The 16,631-nt window shown below is 40.3% G+C and overlaps 1 protein-coding gene across 5 annotated transcripts in view; it reads right to left on the reverse strand.

Annotated features, from left to right (window-relative positions):
* The window catches only part of ARFGEF3 (ARFGEF family member 3), an 89,070-nt gene that overhangs the window by 18,213 nt on the left and 54,226 nt on the right, over nucleotides 1–16,631 (reverse strand). For all 5 annotated transcript variants that reach the window (XM_030490147.1, XM_030490146.1, XM_030490145.1 and 2 more), the window contains 13 exons: nucleotides 15,668–15,833; nucleotides 14,117–14,224; nucleotides 13,649–13,864; nucleotides 13,280–13,390; nucleotides 11,738–11,888; nucleotides 10,813–11,127; nucleotides 9,394–9,527; nucleotides 7,774–7,919; nucleotides 5,558–5,737; nucleotides 5,019–5,163; nucleotides 3,784–3,906; nucleotides 1,575–1,678; nucleotides 137–281 (listed from right to left, as the gene is read on the reverse strand). In XM_030490147.1, the coding sequence (XP_030346007.1) occupies nucleotides 137–281; nucleotides 1,575–1,678; nucleotides 3,784–3,906; nucleotides 5,019–5,163; nucleotides 5,558–5,737; nucleotides 7,774–7,919; nucleotides 9,394–9,527; nucleotides 10,813–11,127; nucleotides 11,738–11,888; nucleotides 13,280–13,390; nucleotides 13,649–13,864; nucleotides 14,117–14,224; nucleotides 15,668–15,833 (2,044 nt within the window). The remainder of the gene's footprint in view (nucleotides 1–136; nucleotides 282–1,574; nucleotides 1,679–3,783; nucleotides 3,907–5,018; nucleotides 5,164–5,557; nucleotides 5,738–7,773; nucleotides 7,920–9,393; nucleotides 9,528–10,812; nucleotides 11,128–11,737; nucleotides 11,889–13,279; nucleotides 13,391–13,648; nucleotides 13,865–14,116; nucleotides 14,225–15,667; nucleotides 15,834–16,631) is intronic.

Here is a 16,631-nt window from a genome sequence, read left to right on the forward strand (position 1 = left end):
GTGCACAGACAACAAGTAGGAAATAAACTATGAAGTTTTTCCCCTCCTTTCTGCTTTTGGCGGTTGGCAACATTTACAGTGACATGTGGAAGAAGCAATTGATTAGTTCTGCATTTGCTGCTTTCAATGCACTTACCAGTGTCATCATCAAAGTCGGAAAGGATGCACTCAATACCATCCTCACTGCTGGCTGACTGTTCCTGCACTCTTCGGGGCAAGTTAACTAGCCGGCCACTGAGGAAAATGGGTTTTAAGGGCATTTTATAGATTTTGGCTAATAACTTGGAGGGGGGAGGAGGAAGAGAGAGGAAAAAAGAAGAGAAGAAAAGGTAAATATGTATGGGAAAGTTTGTAAAAGCTGTCACACAGAACACAGATATATACAATAAAAGCTTATTACTATTACTTACTGACTGCACCTACGACCTTAGAAGCTCCATCAGCTGTACACAGAATATTTTGGAGCTCTGAAGGACTAAGTAAATAATGATAAAAGGACCTGTACAGGTTTACTTCAGAGCTTAATTGCCTGGATTGTCCATTTTGCAATAAATACACACTTTGTAGAACTGTGGTATAGCTGGGAAGCTACCAGTATTTTACCAGACCTTTCTAAAGTAAATGACGTATTTGCAATATACAGACAGGAATTCTTTTTAGTCATTCCTATTGTTCTTCCACTGCCAGGTTAAAAGATATAACAAGATAAAAAATGTCTGCTTCTTTTAAAGAGGAGAAAATATTTCCGCCTTATTGTGAATTGAGTTTTGTTAGGATGAGGAAGGGTGATGTGATGCACGTAGCCATAGATAGAACATACATTACCCCAACAGATAGGTATTCACTAAATTTTCTTAGATGAACAAGATAGCCAGTACAGATTGATATGTCTGCTGTTTATTATTCTGAGCTGCCTCATTCTTTTCTTCTCCTCTCAGTCTGTGTACTGAATCCACCCATTATCTCCAAATTTAGATATTAAATCCTTTCAGCTATGATAATATCCTTTGTTATGCATTTTTATTGTATCCAGAAGAAACATGGCCTGGGTCCAACAAAAAGACCTGTAGGTGCTACAGAAATACAAACACTATAAAATCAGCAAAACCCACCCTAATAACCTTGGATAATAGTCTGCGCTGTGTGCAAGGAGATTACAGGAAACATGCCAGCATTCTAATTCTTAGAGATATGCCCTGAGCTTCAGATATGTTTTCATGGTACAGATAAGCTGCTGCTGTGTTATAGAGGGTGTAACCTGTTGCTCTTCAGATCTGAGAATTCTTGGTTGGGTGGTTTGTTTGGTTGGTTTTTTTTGTGCCTTCATTCCAAACACTGTTTACAGTTGCTGTTTCAATAAGAATGAATGTAGGTTTGGGTATGTTACTACTAGGTTTTGAAGACTCACATTTTCCCACATGCTCCTTGAGTCTGCGTGTTTCTAACTCCTCAGTTTTAGGCGGCCTAGAAGGTATGAGATTCCTCCAGGTCGGCACTCTCCAGTGCAGGTTATTACCACAGAGTCTGGAGGTTAGAACTGTTTCCTAGGCCAGGTTAGTACCTGTTCACCATACCTGAGAACATCTCCTGAGGTAATCAAGCGCGGGAAGGCACAAGTCTGTAGATGCAGGTCCTGATCCTGGCACACAGTCACCCATCTCCTTACAATCTACTTCCCCTGGGGACAGGAAAGGCAGCATTGGGAAGGACAGAAATGAAACAAACATAGCATTAGGTTTCCATTTTCATTCAATTGTGCCCTAATGCCTGAATAAAATCCAAAACCCATCCTTTGTTTGATATTATTAGATGACAAATGATCCTCATACAAACAGTACAGTAATATTGGTCACAGTTTATACATGGACTTTTATATGAATAAATGCTTTAATAAATACATGCCTATTTCATAACTCTTTAGTAAAGTCTTTGAGAGTTCTTATAATCATACTTTATAGTCATCTTTCATATTGACCCACTCCACTTTTTTCCATGGTTGTATAAATTACTTGCTCATATTCACCCTTTGCTCAATTAGTATGCTCAGTTTTTCTATTCATTTGCACCCCCGCGCCCTGGAAAATTCTTCTCTGAAAAGTTCTTCCTTTTAGTTTATAAAATACACCATTTTATATTTTGTGCTACAATATTTCCTTTTGCTGTCTAATTCAGGTGTCAAAGTCTCGCAATTTCAACTCTATGACAGCTCCAGGCTCTAGTGTCTCAGTATCACAGGTATTACTAATTCTGTGGCATCAGCAGACTCCTGCTTTCAGGTCAGCTTCACCAAGTGTACTAAATAAGCAGATTGGTTCCAAGGCATCCAAAGCTCCTCCCTGGATAACTCCATTCACTCTATAACATTTTCCTTGCCTGCACAGTCTGTTTTCCTCCCCTCTCAGCCAAAGTTCTGCCCACCCTAGAATATTAGGCTCATAACCATTTTTCCAGTTTAGCCAAATACTTCCCATTCAGTGCCAGATCTGAAGCTTTACCAAGTGTCCATATGCATTAACATTTTGTTGCCTCAAAAGCTATTCCTCTCATAAGATACCCAACAAGATAAATATGAAATCCTTGTATTAAATCCTACTTTATTCTCCTTTCACTACATTTACTAGCCTTTTCTATGCCCTTAACTATTCCCTCCATAATGTATTTTAAAGTCTTGTCTGCTATCAAGATCAGCCAAGTCAGCCAGTGAAGTTTGAATCCTTTAGTTTTATGCTAAAATGCACATAAATGGTAGTATATTTGCTATTGTTCAGTATTGAAGTATCCCATAGTCCTATTACCTTTAATACAAAAAAAAGATCTTGCTTTTTGACATTTGACCATGAAGTGGACAAACTTATCTCATAAAAGTAAGAAACCTAAAGAAATATAAGACAGGCTTTTAAGTTCTCCAGAAGGAACATGAGTTCCCTCTACTGGCACTGGACATGCAAGTTTATTTCTTTTTTGTAGTGATGATTACAACTCCAGTCTGTCAACACAAGCTGAATTTTGCCCCTGCTGAAATTGATGGTAAAATAGCTTAACAAGATGAGAGTAACATTAAAGACTGGATCTGCTGCAGTTAGTTGCATCTTTTAAATCACAGTCCCTTACGGACCCAGATACCTCTATGAATTAATATAAATATAAAACATCAAAGCCTGATTTTACAACTCATTAGAAGTTTTGCAATTTACATAAGGAAGAAAAATATCACCACCACAGTTCAATGAAAAGTGTCAAATTCTATTGATCAAGGCAACACAGGGAACACAAATGGGGCAGAATGACCCGACACCATTTGCCTTTGTTCTGAAGTTTGGTGAAGCACCACAATTACTCTACAGAGTCACATTGACCTGACACGCCTGGTCTCCACTGCCCTCAGTAACGTAACAAAACACCAGCCATGCTCATGATCCCACTGGAGGTTCAGCAGGCTTTCAGCATTGTGTATGCCAGACTACTGCTGCTGAGGTGGGCAAGGGAAGAAAGGACAGACAATAATCAAGTCCTGATGCAAATTAGGATCAAATGAAGCAGACATTTAATAGAGAGATGCATCTTTGCTGCTATAACAACTTGAAGAATTGATAGCATTAAAAGCATTTCTGAAATAATCCCCTGGTCTTTATTTTATTTTAAGCATTCTGGACTCAGTTTCTTCACTGCCTCTCTCTTCCCTACTATACTATGTATTATAAAACTGAATTCTACTCTTCTGCAGGATCAAGTTTGACATATCACTACTTAATAGGATAAAAAGAAAATAATAAAAATATTTACCCAGTCCTTTGACAAACTTCATAAGGCACATAATATAACTGGTGGCAGCATTGGCAAAGACCTGGATGCTGTCTGTGTTTAGAAATGCTTCAAAGACATCAAACACTGGAGCCTGGCGTTTCCCTGTGAAAATAACAAGATGAGAACTCTTCCCCATGCCCCATAAAGCTGATTTTCTAACAGTTTTTCAACAATTTAACTGAATCTGTAGAACCTCTTCTATTCTGGACACAGAAATTATTTTACAAGTAAAACTTTCTATTGCTCCTGAGGTAATTTGTGTAGCCCTCAGGAGAAAGTAATACAGACTCCCTGCTTTGCCTTATCTGTGAAAAATAGCAGCTTATGCCTGCCCAAATAGTAAGAGCAGGCTTGAGCTCTTGAACTCAGCACAGTAGCTAACACTTCTGTTTGGTGGAGGCTTCTGGTTTAGTTCTTGGTAACTTCCAAGATTACAGCAGTCACATTGAAAACTATTCAGGCTATAGAGTAATAAAAAAGCCTTACTTTTCCTAAGTAGATTATCGGTGTGAAGTAGGAAAACCATATCCCTTACACGTGACTTGTAACATTTAAAAATACTAAAATACTTTCTAATGAGGCAAAAGAACAGCTTAAAGTGATTTTCCCATATTACCCAATTTCCACACAAGCAAACATTTCTGTGAGAGATGCAGAATCACTCTTACAGCAAACATGGTTTGAAATAGTGCTAGTAATTTCAAATCTTGAGGTTAAGTGTCCGGACAACCACTTGCCTGTTATCCCACTAAGTTACCCTCATGTGTAAGAGCAACAGGTTTTACATAGTAAGAAAGACAGGCCACATGAGACATGGTGGTTGTATATAGTATGCTTTCCTTTCCCTAGCAGGACAGTAACAAGAGCCCAGCCAAGCTCAGTACTCCTGCACTACTGTTTTGCTCAAAAATATGCAAGTATTAAAGAAAAAATTCAAAAAAAGAAGAAAAAATTCAAGTAGGTTTGAAGCATTTCTTTCTCATTCTACTTGTCTGCCAGAACCTAGAGGATAAAAAGTCAGAACAATACATCTCTTTCCCTCCCACCCCAGCTAATAAACCATCTACTTCAGGATAGTCCTGGAGTATTGCAGGGCAGCTGCTAAGTGCCACTGTTCAGGTAGGACATTTAAATATATTAAGTTAGTTATTGTGTCCCCAAGGAATAAGGTAGGGAAACAAAAGCACCTATAGAACAGTGCAGTAAGTCCTTACCCATAGAGTATTCTCCTACAAGATACTCCTTAACCTCTGACTTGCTGCTGCTGTGCACTGTTTCCAGGGCACTGAACAGGGGTCTCCATCCTGACTGGATCTGGGTAGAACACATTTCCACCAACTCTCCTATAGAGGTGACCACCTGCAGACAGTGTAGGAGAGGTTAAAAGAGTAAAGCCCAAAACCAGAACTGATGTATAAATAGACCTTCAGAAGGAATGAGGACGGCTTTAAACACATTCCTAGATTTCACTTAGTCAATCTAGACCCATTCGTTAACTTTTTTTTTTTTAGATAATAGAAAAGTTTTATTAAATTGCTTTAAAGGCTGCTGTACTGTCTCTGTGCTCTACCACAATGCTGGCTTAGGTAGGCAGAGCCCTTCTGATTCCTTGAAGATGATTAAGGGGCACCATTTGAAGGGAGTTTGGGAAACAATCTCAAGTGGACCAAGCGCACTCTGGACACCATCCCTCTTGTGGTAGGCATCTGGCATGGTAGGCCAGATGCAGACACACTATTCAAGGCTGACTTGCCTGGTCTTGGACATCCTCGTCACACAGCTCTAGCTGCATGATACGCTCAAAGGGGCGGAAAAGTGCCTCATTAAAGTGAAAATGAGAAGGCTCATTCCAGTCCGTCAGCACTTCAGTGAGGATGTCATGGATGAAGGAGACAGCCTTCCGAGACACATGTCTCTCCTTGTGACAGGCAGCCTACAGGGAAAGGAGGAACATTAGAGTTTGTCCAGACAAAAAATTTGCCTTCAGTGAGACACTTTTAAGGGAGGTAAGCACTTCATGTTGCTGAACCCTAAAAACAGCTTCACCACTAAGTGACTTAGGAACGCCACTGCAATGAAAATGGGAGAGTACTGCCATAGAAACAGATGGCTGAGACTCTTGAGCTGCTTGGAGTCCCACAGATGCATGAAGGCTTGCTGACAATTGAAAAGCATAGCTAAAAATAAGTTAAATAACAAACCATACGGAACAGACCTTGTGTGAAATGCTGTCTTTTGTTTCTACTGTGTGACCATTTTTTCCTTCAAAAAGGTAGTTCCTGCATATATTCACCTTACCTATCCATGTATGACCAAATGTCACTTTTTATTTGGCTGTTTATGGAATTTAGAGTGAGAAGGTTCTCATCACTTTTGGAAGAGCTATTAAAAAATTAAGCAAAAGGTACTGTTTCGAGGAACTACACAGGTTATGCTAATTTATGTCCTTTCCCTCATGTTTCTCCTTCCCAGCAATGCCCTCATCTGCACTGAGGTCAACCAAGAAGACTGAGCATCTATGTATTCTAAAAGCATGGAAGGTACTTGAGTTTAAACTGCCTTGGGATCTTAAAAGACTTAAAAGTGTTCAAAACATGACAAGCCTTTAAAGTGGTCTCAGGCTGTCATCCAAAGATGAGACACCAGTTTTCGAGGTAAAGGGGTGTTAAAGCATGCAACAGAACAATGCTATTTCTACTTCACTTAGAAGGATTCCACAGAGACTCCCCAATGTCTGAACTCCTCTATAAAATAGTCTACACATTTTCTTGAGTAAATGAAATAAAATGCTACGGCAATTTAGCGAACAGTTCATCTTAAAAGAAGCATGCTCCCAATAAACCTGGGCAGATGACACCACATACCTTACTGACAGAAAGAAAGGACGTACTGCACATTTATTTGTAGCAATGATACAAACTAAAAAGCTCTGAGAAGCCAACCCACCAGTGTTTCACCAGATAAGACTAAAAGTTTGTCTGAGGAAAGGCCATATGTTAGGATTGAAATCTATTATGTGGCTGCTATTCGCATGCCACTGACCAGGGTTCACCAGGCAGGAGAAGGAAATGGAAAAATGTCACCATCTTCCCAGTTGAGCTGACTTTATGTGGAAAAAGAAAGCCTGCATCCTATTATGGGAAGGCTTGCAAGGATGCAGACCTAGGTTGGGAAAATAGCTAGACAGGGGAGTTACCTATAACCTCTTGGGGTGGTTTTAGTTTTTTCACCATAGATACATAGGAAGTAGCATATTGCAAAAATCCAACACACTATCACTGGACCTGCCCATTTCAATCATGTAAAAGCATTCTTTTCAGTAGTAGTATTGATATAATAGATTGTACATCTGCTGCTGGCAGTCATAGTCACTGTACATATTAGGAACTTGAACAGGGGTTAAGATGACCTTCACTAACAATAAGAAATTCATGAGTAAAACCAGGACTTGGTTCTGTTTAAAAGATCAAAGGAGAACATCCAGGATTGATTGTACCAAGGATAAGTTATTTGACAGCTTGGCAAAGTGGCTATTTGATTAATCAACTTGGCAATGAAACTAACCTCGAAGGTGTCCTGAAGTGAACTGCCTTCATTATAATACTAAAAATCACACCCACAGGTCAAAAAGACCCCAGCCCAGGTGAAGACCCCTCCTCTGAGAATGCACAGCAATTAGAAGGAATGACAAAGCAAATATCGTATGTTGATTACTGACCAATTACTGGCAGCATACAGCCTTGTAACTTTTGTACGCTGACATCAGGTATGCTTGATTTGTGGAAAAGTCCACCCAGCACCCAGGCCTGAATAAACACAGTATCTCTCCTGAGCTTCTGGAATTGGTTTACTGCACGCTGGGTATGAATACGCTTTTTGGACAACAATATCACAACATGTGACACACTATATACAGTACCCCAACAGGAGTCTAAACAGACACATTCCCATTCTCTCCCCCACACCTACCTCTACAAGGTGGGGTGCCACCAGGCTCCAGCAGCGCATGAGGTGGAGCAACGGGCGAGATTTACTCCTTACAATTCTGAGCATGGCATCACCAAGTCGGAACAAGTGAAGTGCACTTCTCCTGTCCTGGGTAGATTTCACTTCTCCTACAAGGAAGTATGAGAAAATAAGTGGAAGCTAAGCAATAGCTGCTCCTCCATTTCTAGAGGTCTAAATTGGAATTGAAATCAGGTTAGAAATGATTAATATTAAGTTTGGGGTGGGAGGGTGGTGGAGGAATAAATAATAATAATAATAATAAAATCAATGTTTAGGTTTGAATTGCAATGCAATTCAACTGAATTGAATTTTAATGCAATACCTATGCCTGTGTAGGTAAAAGAACAGATGGACCCAAGTTTTAAAGAAAAAGACTTGGAGAAGTAGTGCAGAGAAGTTAACCAAGGAATTAAATAATTGATATTAAGACCCAAAATAGTAGTCGCAAAAACCTTTGGTGACATCTACAGGAAAGAATACAAACTGCAAATTATTTAGTTTTGGTTTGTCCTTTTTTATTTCTTCTGAAGCAAAGGATACAAAGCAGACAATGTCAAAAAACACTTTTCTGTTCCTCAGCCAGTAATATTTATTATTTCCTATTGAAAGGGATTAATCTTCCATTGCTCTTACAACATTTGAAAAGACACGCCATTCTCTCATTTAAAATATGCTAGTGCTTTTACCTTAACGTAAGATATAATTGGGGGCATACCACTTTTAATATATATTAAAACAGCCATTACATGCTCTATCCTGATTTTTACATACACGATAAGAGGATCGCTATTTACTAGAAATAAAATGATGAATGCAGAGGCCTGGAGACAAGCGAAGTGCTTGTCATATTGAGAAAACGACAAGTAGCACTTCAGGAAGAGAGGGAAACAAATTACACTGGAGACATACACCAGATAGATAAAATCCATGCCTGACACAGGACAAAACAAAACTCATATGACTAATGTAACTTCTAAAGGCACAATATAAATTTAAGTGAAATATATTCCTTTGGGATCAATCCTTCTGCTCTATTTGACACAATGATGGAAATGACAATTTACAAGCTTTGTACTGTAAGGTATATGGGTCCACTCTGCGGGGAAGAGAAAGCAGGACAAATCCCACTGCTTTATTTAATATTCTCCAGCCGTGTGCTTTGTTTGCTGTCACCCATTTTCTGAACACTTCGGAGGATATCCCACTGTCAAATGTCTAACCTAAATCCACTCTCTTAAGTCTACATTAACCCAAGTTTCCTTACTGGATCAGGTTCCAAAATGGAGCTTTGATGAAATATTTGTGTATAATTAACACTCCCGAAGTCCAAGAACCAAATGAATGTCCTCTGAAGTGTTTCATAACAGGTGTGGATGTGATCTGTCCAAAACAAGCACTCAACCTTTTCTAAAGACTGAATTGGTCCTACAGAAAGACCTTCTTAGACTAAATACTGTGGTTTATGCATAACTTGAAATTTCAATCAGAAAATTAAAACTGTAAGAATACAAAGCAAGTCCTATAAGCAGTTCAACTGTATATGAAACACAGAACTCTGTATGAGATCTTCAGTCAATTTACCTGGCATTGCTAGGGAGTAATCAACTGTATCTGTGACTGAATGGAAAAGCTGGGCCTGAGAAGCCTTCTTGAGCTGATAAAGAAAGCCTGCCAGTGCCATCAAGTTTAACTTGTCAGCAGCATCTTCAAAGAGCCTGTAGTAAAAGAACAGAATCTAATGGAAAAATTCATGAAATGCAGACTTAAATATGTATCTAAGAGGAAAACCCATATCTGTACACGGCTGCTATGTGTTGCCTTTGCTGACATATAGGGTTATTTTCATTTACACGATGCCTTAGAAAGACATTGATCCAGAAACTTTAATTGGAGGGTGGAAAGTAGGGTGCTGTAAGACCAGCCAGGAACCTTCCAAGATTCAACTGAGATACTAAAACAGAAAGTAACTTTTTAAAGGAATTGATGTTTTCCCATTACTGTATCTTAATGCTGTAAGCAGTTCATGAACCAGTAATCAAAACAACAGCAAGAATATGCCCAGTCCTGACGTCATAGATCGTCACAGCTTCACTGGCTTTGGAGTTGCACCAGTTTGCTCCACCTGAAGTTACAGCTTTTTATGTGCAAAACAAATTAATTCAAGTCTTAGACCTAAAGTTGCTGCACCAGAACTGCTATTTTGGAATATAAGCAAGAGTTGTTATTTTCAGCTGCAATGAGCTCTTAAGATTTAAGACTTAAAATCTGTACCCTTAAAACAGTAAACATGCTTATGTAGGAGGTGGGTTCCAAAGAGATTACAGTGAAGTTTCACATGCTGCAGCCAAAAGTCGACACAAATACAATTTTCTGACCTTGCTTTTAAAGAAAAGCTTTCTATAGTCCTAGAAAACTGGGGACTGAGTCCTAATAAAATCCACACTGAAGTAAAAGTGCAGAAATTGAACCTGCATCATTAAAATTACAGTACTGCTATTCTCTAATCCTTGGAAGTAAGTTGTATTGTGAGCTTCCTAAATAAAAGGTACTTCCCATGCACAAACTCCTATAAGCAGTGTCAGTATGCATTGCTTTTTCCCTGAATTTACAAATATCACCCTCCTGTGGGCAGAGAAAAAGAATGTAAAATGCCATCTGGAAATAAAAATGTTACTAGAAGCATGTAAACCCAGGAAATTTTCAGCTCTTGCCTGAGCTGTTGAAAGAATAGCAGAAATAGTAAAGATGTCTGCGACATATTGGTCTGCAGACTGTGTTTTAGGGACATTTAACCTAGCCATTCTGTGACCATGCCTGGTGGCCCTTTCTCCTCCAGTACCTGCAGGTCTTTTAGGAACTGCTGGTTGTGCAGCACTCCTGTGAAACTCAACTGAAGCAAGGGGCTGCAACAAACAAAGATCAGTCCCCACTGCACCACAAAAAGGTCCCTTTTGGTCCTGTTGTGTGAACAAAGCTTTTGGTTCCTGACAGCACTTTTACCTGTCAGCTTGTGTAGAAAGCGTGAGGACAGCCTTGGCAGCACTGGTCCCACACAGCAGGCTGCCTCCACGGAAGTCAAAAGCTCTGCCCTTACTGCTCTCCTTGATGAGTTCCTGGATAGAAACCGGCTGAATGACAGGATTGTTGCTGAGGGTGGTATCCTGCTCAGGGGTCAGTGCCTGGGCAGAGTCCCCAGGATCAGAGTCTGCGTGCAGCCCTCCGGGTGCCTGCTGTGACTGGGTGATGGTAAGGGAGGGCTGTGAAGCACCATCGCTGAAGTGGGTGTGCTCCAATGTGCTGATGTACTCACATACTCTGCGAACAAGATGAATGAAAAGGATGAACGAAACCCCCAAAGAACACCTCCTTCCCCCACCAATCACCAGGCTCACTGAATAAATGTGTACTCCAGAGGTGAGTCAGCAGGATAGTGCAAGTACAGCTCCCAGGTGCTTCATGGCCCCACCACTGTGAGAAGCCAGCTTACACTGAAACCCACCACCAACTTGCAGGCACTGATTTCTACATCTGGACCAGATACGATGCACAGGACATTTTCCTCAAACCATAAACAGACAATCTCTAAATCTCAGACTCAGACATAGAAAACTTGTCTTCTTACATCCTTTGGCCTTCTGTGTGCCTAGACAGCAAATTGTTTAGTGAAGATGCCTGAAAATCCCATTTAGGTTCCTGGGTCTGCCAGACTCTTCTGGTAACTTTAAAGTTTCTAAGCACTGATTTTGTCTCTGAATAGTGGTGGAAAACAATAACATCTTTTCTCTTATACAGTTGCTGGCAGTTAATTCACTCTGATGCTGTTTATACAGAACACTCCCAGAGCACATACAGTCCTTTTTCTCAGTCTGTTATTTTCAGGCAACATGGCATAAATTCTGTTTCTTTTGAGAAAGCTGGTGAGTACCTGAATACATGAGGCCAACAGTCCTGATTGTGGCTTCCCATCTCCAGGCCCACATTAAGGACTGCATCCATACACAAAACATGAGCAGTGTGCAGGCACACTCCCTGCACTTTCCCCATCTGTTCCAGTTTCTGCTCCACTTTCTGTTTCACTGCAGCACGAAAAAAACCCAACAAACAATCCACATTAGCATCTCCAGCTTTTAAACACTGTTTTGTATATAGGGTAATGACAAAGGTATACAGTCTGAGAGCTATAAAAGAACATGGATGTTAGACAAAAAAAAAAAACAGAGAAACATATTTCTCACTAGGAAACATAAGGCAGTTTTAAAATGAAAATCCTTTTTGACTGATCCTATATGCATGAAAAAAAAAAAAAATCAATGCCAGATTGACAACCTCCACCCCCAAATTCACATCTTGTTGCCCACAGAACAGATACAGATTGCCAGTGATATTACATGCTTCTCTTTGGAGCTGGCTGGCTGAATATTTATTTATTTTTACCAAAAATCTCCTTTGTTCTGTGAAAAAGAAAAGAGTTTGTGTATTTCACATCTATTTCCATACAAAAGTTTCACCAAAAAAGTTTTGTTAATCAATACTCTCGTCAAAGCAAAACTAATCCTGATCTGAACTACAAGCATTTGGACCCCATTCTTTTTCCTGAGAATCTCTGAAAAGCTTAGTTTTCGTGATGCATTGGAATGGAACCAAATTTTGAAGCTTTGCAAGCTTTTACAGAACAGATTTATTGGCCTCTGGCCACTGCTACTGCCTCCTCTTTGCTTCACCGTGGCCTGGCCAACTCACTTCAGACCTATCTAGCAGAGTGGTCAAAAGCCAGTTTGTGCTCAGGCCTACTCAGTTTTGTTTTCTCTACTGAGACATCAAATGTAAGTGCCAAGCAGGGTCATTTGTGCACCACTGTGTTTTGTTATGGGCTTCTTGCCATTAGAAATCAGGTATCATCAGACAAATTTTATGGCTCCAAACAGCCATTGAAGATGACAATGGACTTTGTTGACTTCCACTGGGTTTAGAAGTAGTGGTATAGATATGCAGAACTTTCTATATGTTATAAATATATATATTTTTTTATTATTCCAGTTTCATTTAACATGATTCAGAAACAGTTTTGATGATGACAAACGACAACCAAGGATGTATACACAAAAGACTGGTAGAGGGACACAAACTCAGCTCTACACTACCACCCAATGCATTAAAAAAAGATAAATTGTTTCTCTGATGGCCTCTGGTTTTACTAGTATCACAACGCTTAAAAAGTGCACATTGCAAAAATGCTGTTCTGTTGTTCCACTGATTTCAGTTCTACATAAAATATAACTAGTATGGCATAAAGTCAAGACAGCAGGACATGTACTGAAGCCTCTAGACATACATCCCATATGCCTACAAGTGAGTGCTGCACAGCAGTGGCATTTCCCTATGCCCTTCTTCCATATGTAGCAAAGTACTTTCCAGTTGCATCTTTGAAGGCAATATGAGGGAAGACAGGTAATTTAATCACAGTTACCTTGAGCTATAGTGTCACTGGGCTCTGGGACTTCTTTTTCTTCTTTCTCTTCTTGGACACAGGAGGCAGCAGCCATTTGGGCAAGAGCAGATGCACAGTTAGCAGCAACTCCTGTAAAGCAACAACACAATTACTGTTTAGCAAGCATTTCTCTCCCAATCCCATGCAGTCTCAACAATAGGTTGTGAGAAGGAAAGTTGGCTGGATATGTCTGTGCTGTAGGGCAGGTACCCTCTATGGGGAGTCCTATCATCCAGGTTCCTATCCAAGACTGGAACAGGATGCTGCTTTTCTCTCTCCCAAATTCCTTCAAGAAAAGATACTATCCTATTTAATAAGCCTGCTATGACATCCCACACGCAGCAGTACCTAGAGCACAGCTCAGTCGGGCTGCCCTCCTCAGTCCATCCAGGCTCACGCAGATGGAGTCCTTCTCCTTTTGGTTCTGCTCTTTGGCTCCTTCTGCTCCCAAGATGAAGGCCAGCCCCTTGGAGCTGCCTGCCATGCGGCCAGTCAGTGGTGTGGACAAAGTGTCAATCAAGTTCTTCCAACAGCCGATTAAAATGTATCGGGCAAAAGCAACTCCTGGAGTGAGAAATGCATTACTACTGCTACTACTGGAAAATGACACAACAGCAGTATTATTACCAGCAGTAAAAAAACAAATCATACTTGTCCTCTGCATGCTGGACAACCAATTCACATTTAGGATGTACTGACATACATCCCTCAACCGTTAAGCTGTTGTTCTAAACCACAATTTATCTGAACACGCTTATTGCTTGTAACAACCCACTGCTAGTAGATATACACTTGTGCTTATAACAGTCTTAATACCTGCAACAACAGAGTCATCTGTCTTCTGGTTTTGGGAAAGAGGAGATTGAGCTGAAGCAGATGCCATCAATTGGCCACCGATTGCACTGCTTCCCAAACCATCGATGTCTGCCAGAACATTAAAAACAACACATTACTATTTGAGGCACAGATGGTATAAGGAAATCATCTCCTACTAGCTTCTTGTTCAAATAAGTACTAGCACTCCCAGCTTCTCAGGTATGCTTTTTAGTTGCTCGTTTCTGCCAGTCTTCTGAAGCCTTGGCATAAACATGAGCTGTGACATCTTATGCTTTGCCCAGTATAATCAACATTTTCTTGAAGAGGGGAAATATCCCACTCTCAAAAGCCCTCCCTTATCCCCCCAGTTACACAGTCAAGAGAACTCTCAGCAAAGATTTCATAGTATTTCTTGGTGTTCGGAACTTCCCACATCCTTAAATCTCCACATTTCTTAGCATAACCTTTGAAATCTTGTTATCTAGATGTTCCCAGACCTCAGTCTGAGTCCTCAAGATGCACTGGGATCTTATGTCCTAAATGCGATTTTTAGTAGACCTGTGTAGATTCAATCTCAACAAAAGAAAGAAAATAAATTACAACCTTTTCTCCAACACCTCAAAAGACCAGCTTCTCACAGAGAGTATAATGTTAGGGATGCCAGGTTGATTTTCTTTCCAGCAGCCCCTGTCTGTCTGTCTGTCTTCTCCACATACTTCATGGCTATTGTTTTTCTCAAGAGTTTCTTACAGCTTCTCAGCTCAATAGCTAAAAGCAACAGTGAGCTCGATACAATCAGCGAAAAACTGTCATAGCAATGCCCTTTGATTACCACTTAACGGCTCAGCTGAAGCCAGTGTTCTCCCTGCATACACTGTTTTAATTACCTCTTTGTAATCATACAGTATACACATTTAAGCAGACAGTGCATTGTATATCAATACAATATCATGGGCATCCTGCTGCCTTTCAGCTGATACAATTTGATTTTTTTCCTCAAATGAAGCTAAGCATTGTTTTTAAGTGTTTGTTAGAGGTGCTCCAGGTTTTCAGCTTCTCTCCAGCGCCACTTGGCATATCCCTGGCATAGCAGAAATCTGAACCAAGGGGAGCCAAATCTGTGGAATGCTTCCAGGATCAGACACCATAATTTATATTTGTACTGCACCACAGGCACACTGAAATGGTTTTGCTATGGCATCAAGAAAACAGCAGCCTTACCACTTATCATTAACAGCTACCAAGTCTACCAGAACTGAAGCTGACAGAATTAAGAGATATTCTAGTTCAGTGAACAAACCTACTCTCCCTGTCTCCCAGGGACAGATTGTTTTTAAAACCACACTTCAAAAGCTTTGTCTGATGCAAAACAAACACTTAAGTACTTGCCACAGTTAAGTCTGATTCCTTCTTCACCAATATGTTCATGAAACACCATGTGTTGCATGACGACATGCTGTTCTGTATGTAACGCAGTGAAGCAGTGTGTTATTGTAGGCAGTTTTAGACAATGTTTGGAAGTTAGCCTTGCCACCATAACATATTACTGACCGGTCAACATGGTGATCAGTGGAAGGCTGTGCTCTTCAGGGCTTCCCCAGTATCCAGCTTCCCCCAGCATGTTCCTTTCTAGTACCTGGTGGTACAGTTCTTCAACCCAGGCTTGGGAAAATACCATCAACACTCCACTGGACTGGACCTGCTTCATGAACTCCTTCTGCAGAGAACCATAAAACCCAGATGGTAAGACAACACTAAGCCCTACAGCATCACCTTCAGCCCCTAGATCTACTCCCGAGTGTAATGGCATGCAGGACTAGAAATGAAGTTATGCAAAAAGAAGAACTAACTGAGGATTGCAATGTGTCTACAGTGGAGAACGACGTGAATAAGAAGCTTTCCCTTCTCTTACTGCAGTTCATGCGAGATGTAAATCATAATGACAGTTCTTGCACAGTGACAATGGGACATGCTGAGCTCTCACTATTTTCACAAAGTAGGGGTAGGATCTCAGTTCCAACAAAAAGAAGCTGTGGCACTTAATGCTGCCTGTCCAGCAATCAGGGCCTTCTGCACTGAACAATCACCACAGATGAACTGGGGTCCAACTAGATATGTGAACTATTTTCAACCATAATTAGCTCATGCTCAGTTCTGTTGTGCACAGTGCTGCCTCTAGAGAAGGTTCTAAGTCACAGATTTGTTGTCACAGCTGCTGAAGAACATAGCAGAACTAATGATGATGTTAAAACCCACTTGATCTTGAGAACTTCTAGGATATAAATCCTTTTAAATTGGAAGCTCAGCAATAATGGTACATTTTGACAGATATTCTTTCTTTTTTTTTTTTTCTGTTCCATATGCCAACTTTTTTTATTTTTAGGAGAACTCTGAAACAACTTCTCTTGGGCAACCTACCTGAAAAACATCGATTCATGTTTTGTAACTCCTGCAGCCTTCAAAACAATTTTTAAAAAGCCCAAGGAGCTAAGGAATACCAGGTGCCACAAAAATC

The sequence above is a fragment of the Strigops habroptila genome, chromosome 6, assembly GCF_004027225.2.
Source record: "Strigops habroptila isolate Jane chromosome 6, bStrHab1.2.pri, whole genome shotgun sequence".
NCBI classification, from domain to species: Eukaryota; Metazoa; Chordata; class Aves; order Psittaciformes; family Psittacidae; genus Strigops; species Strigops habroptila.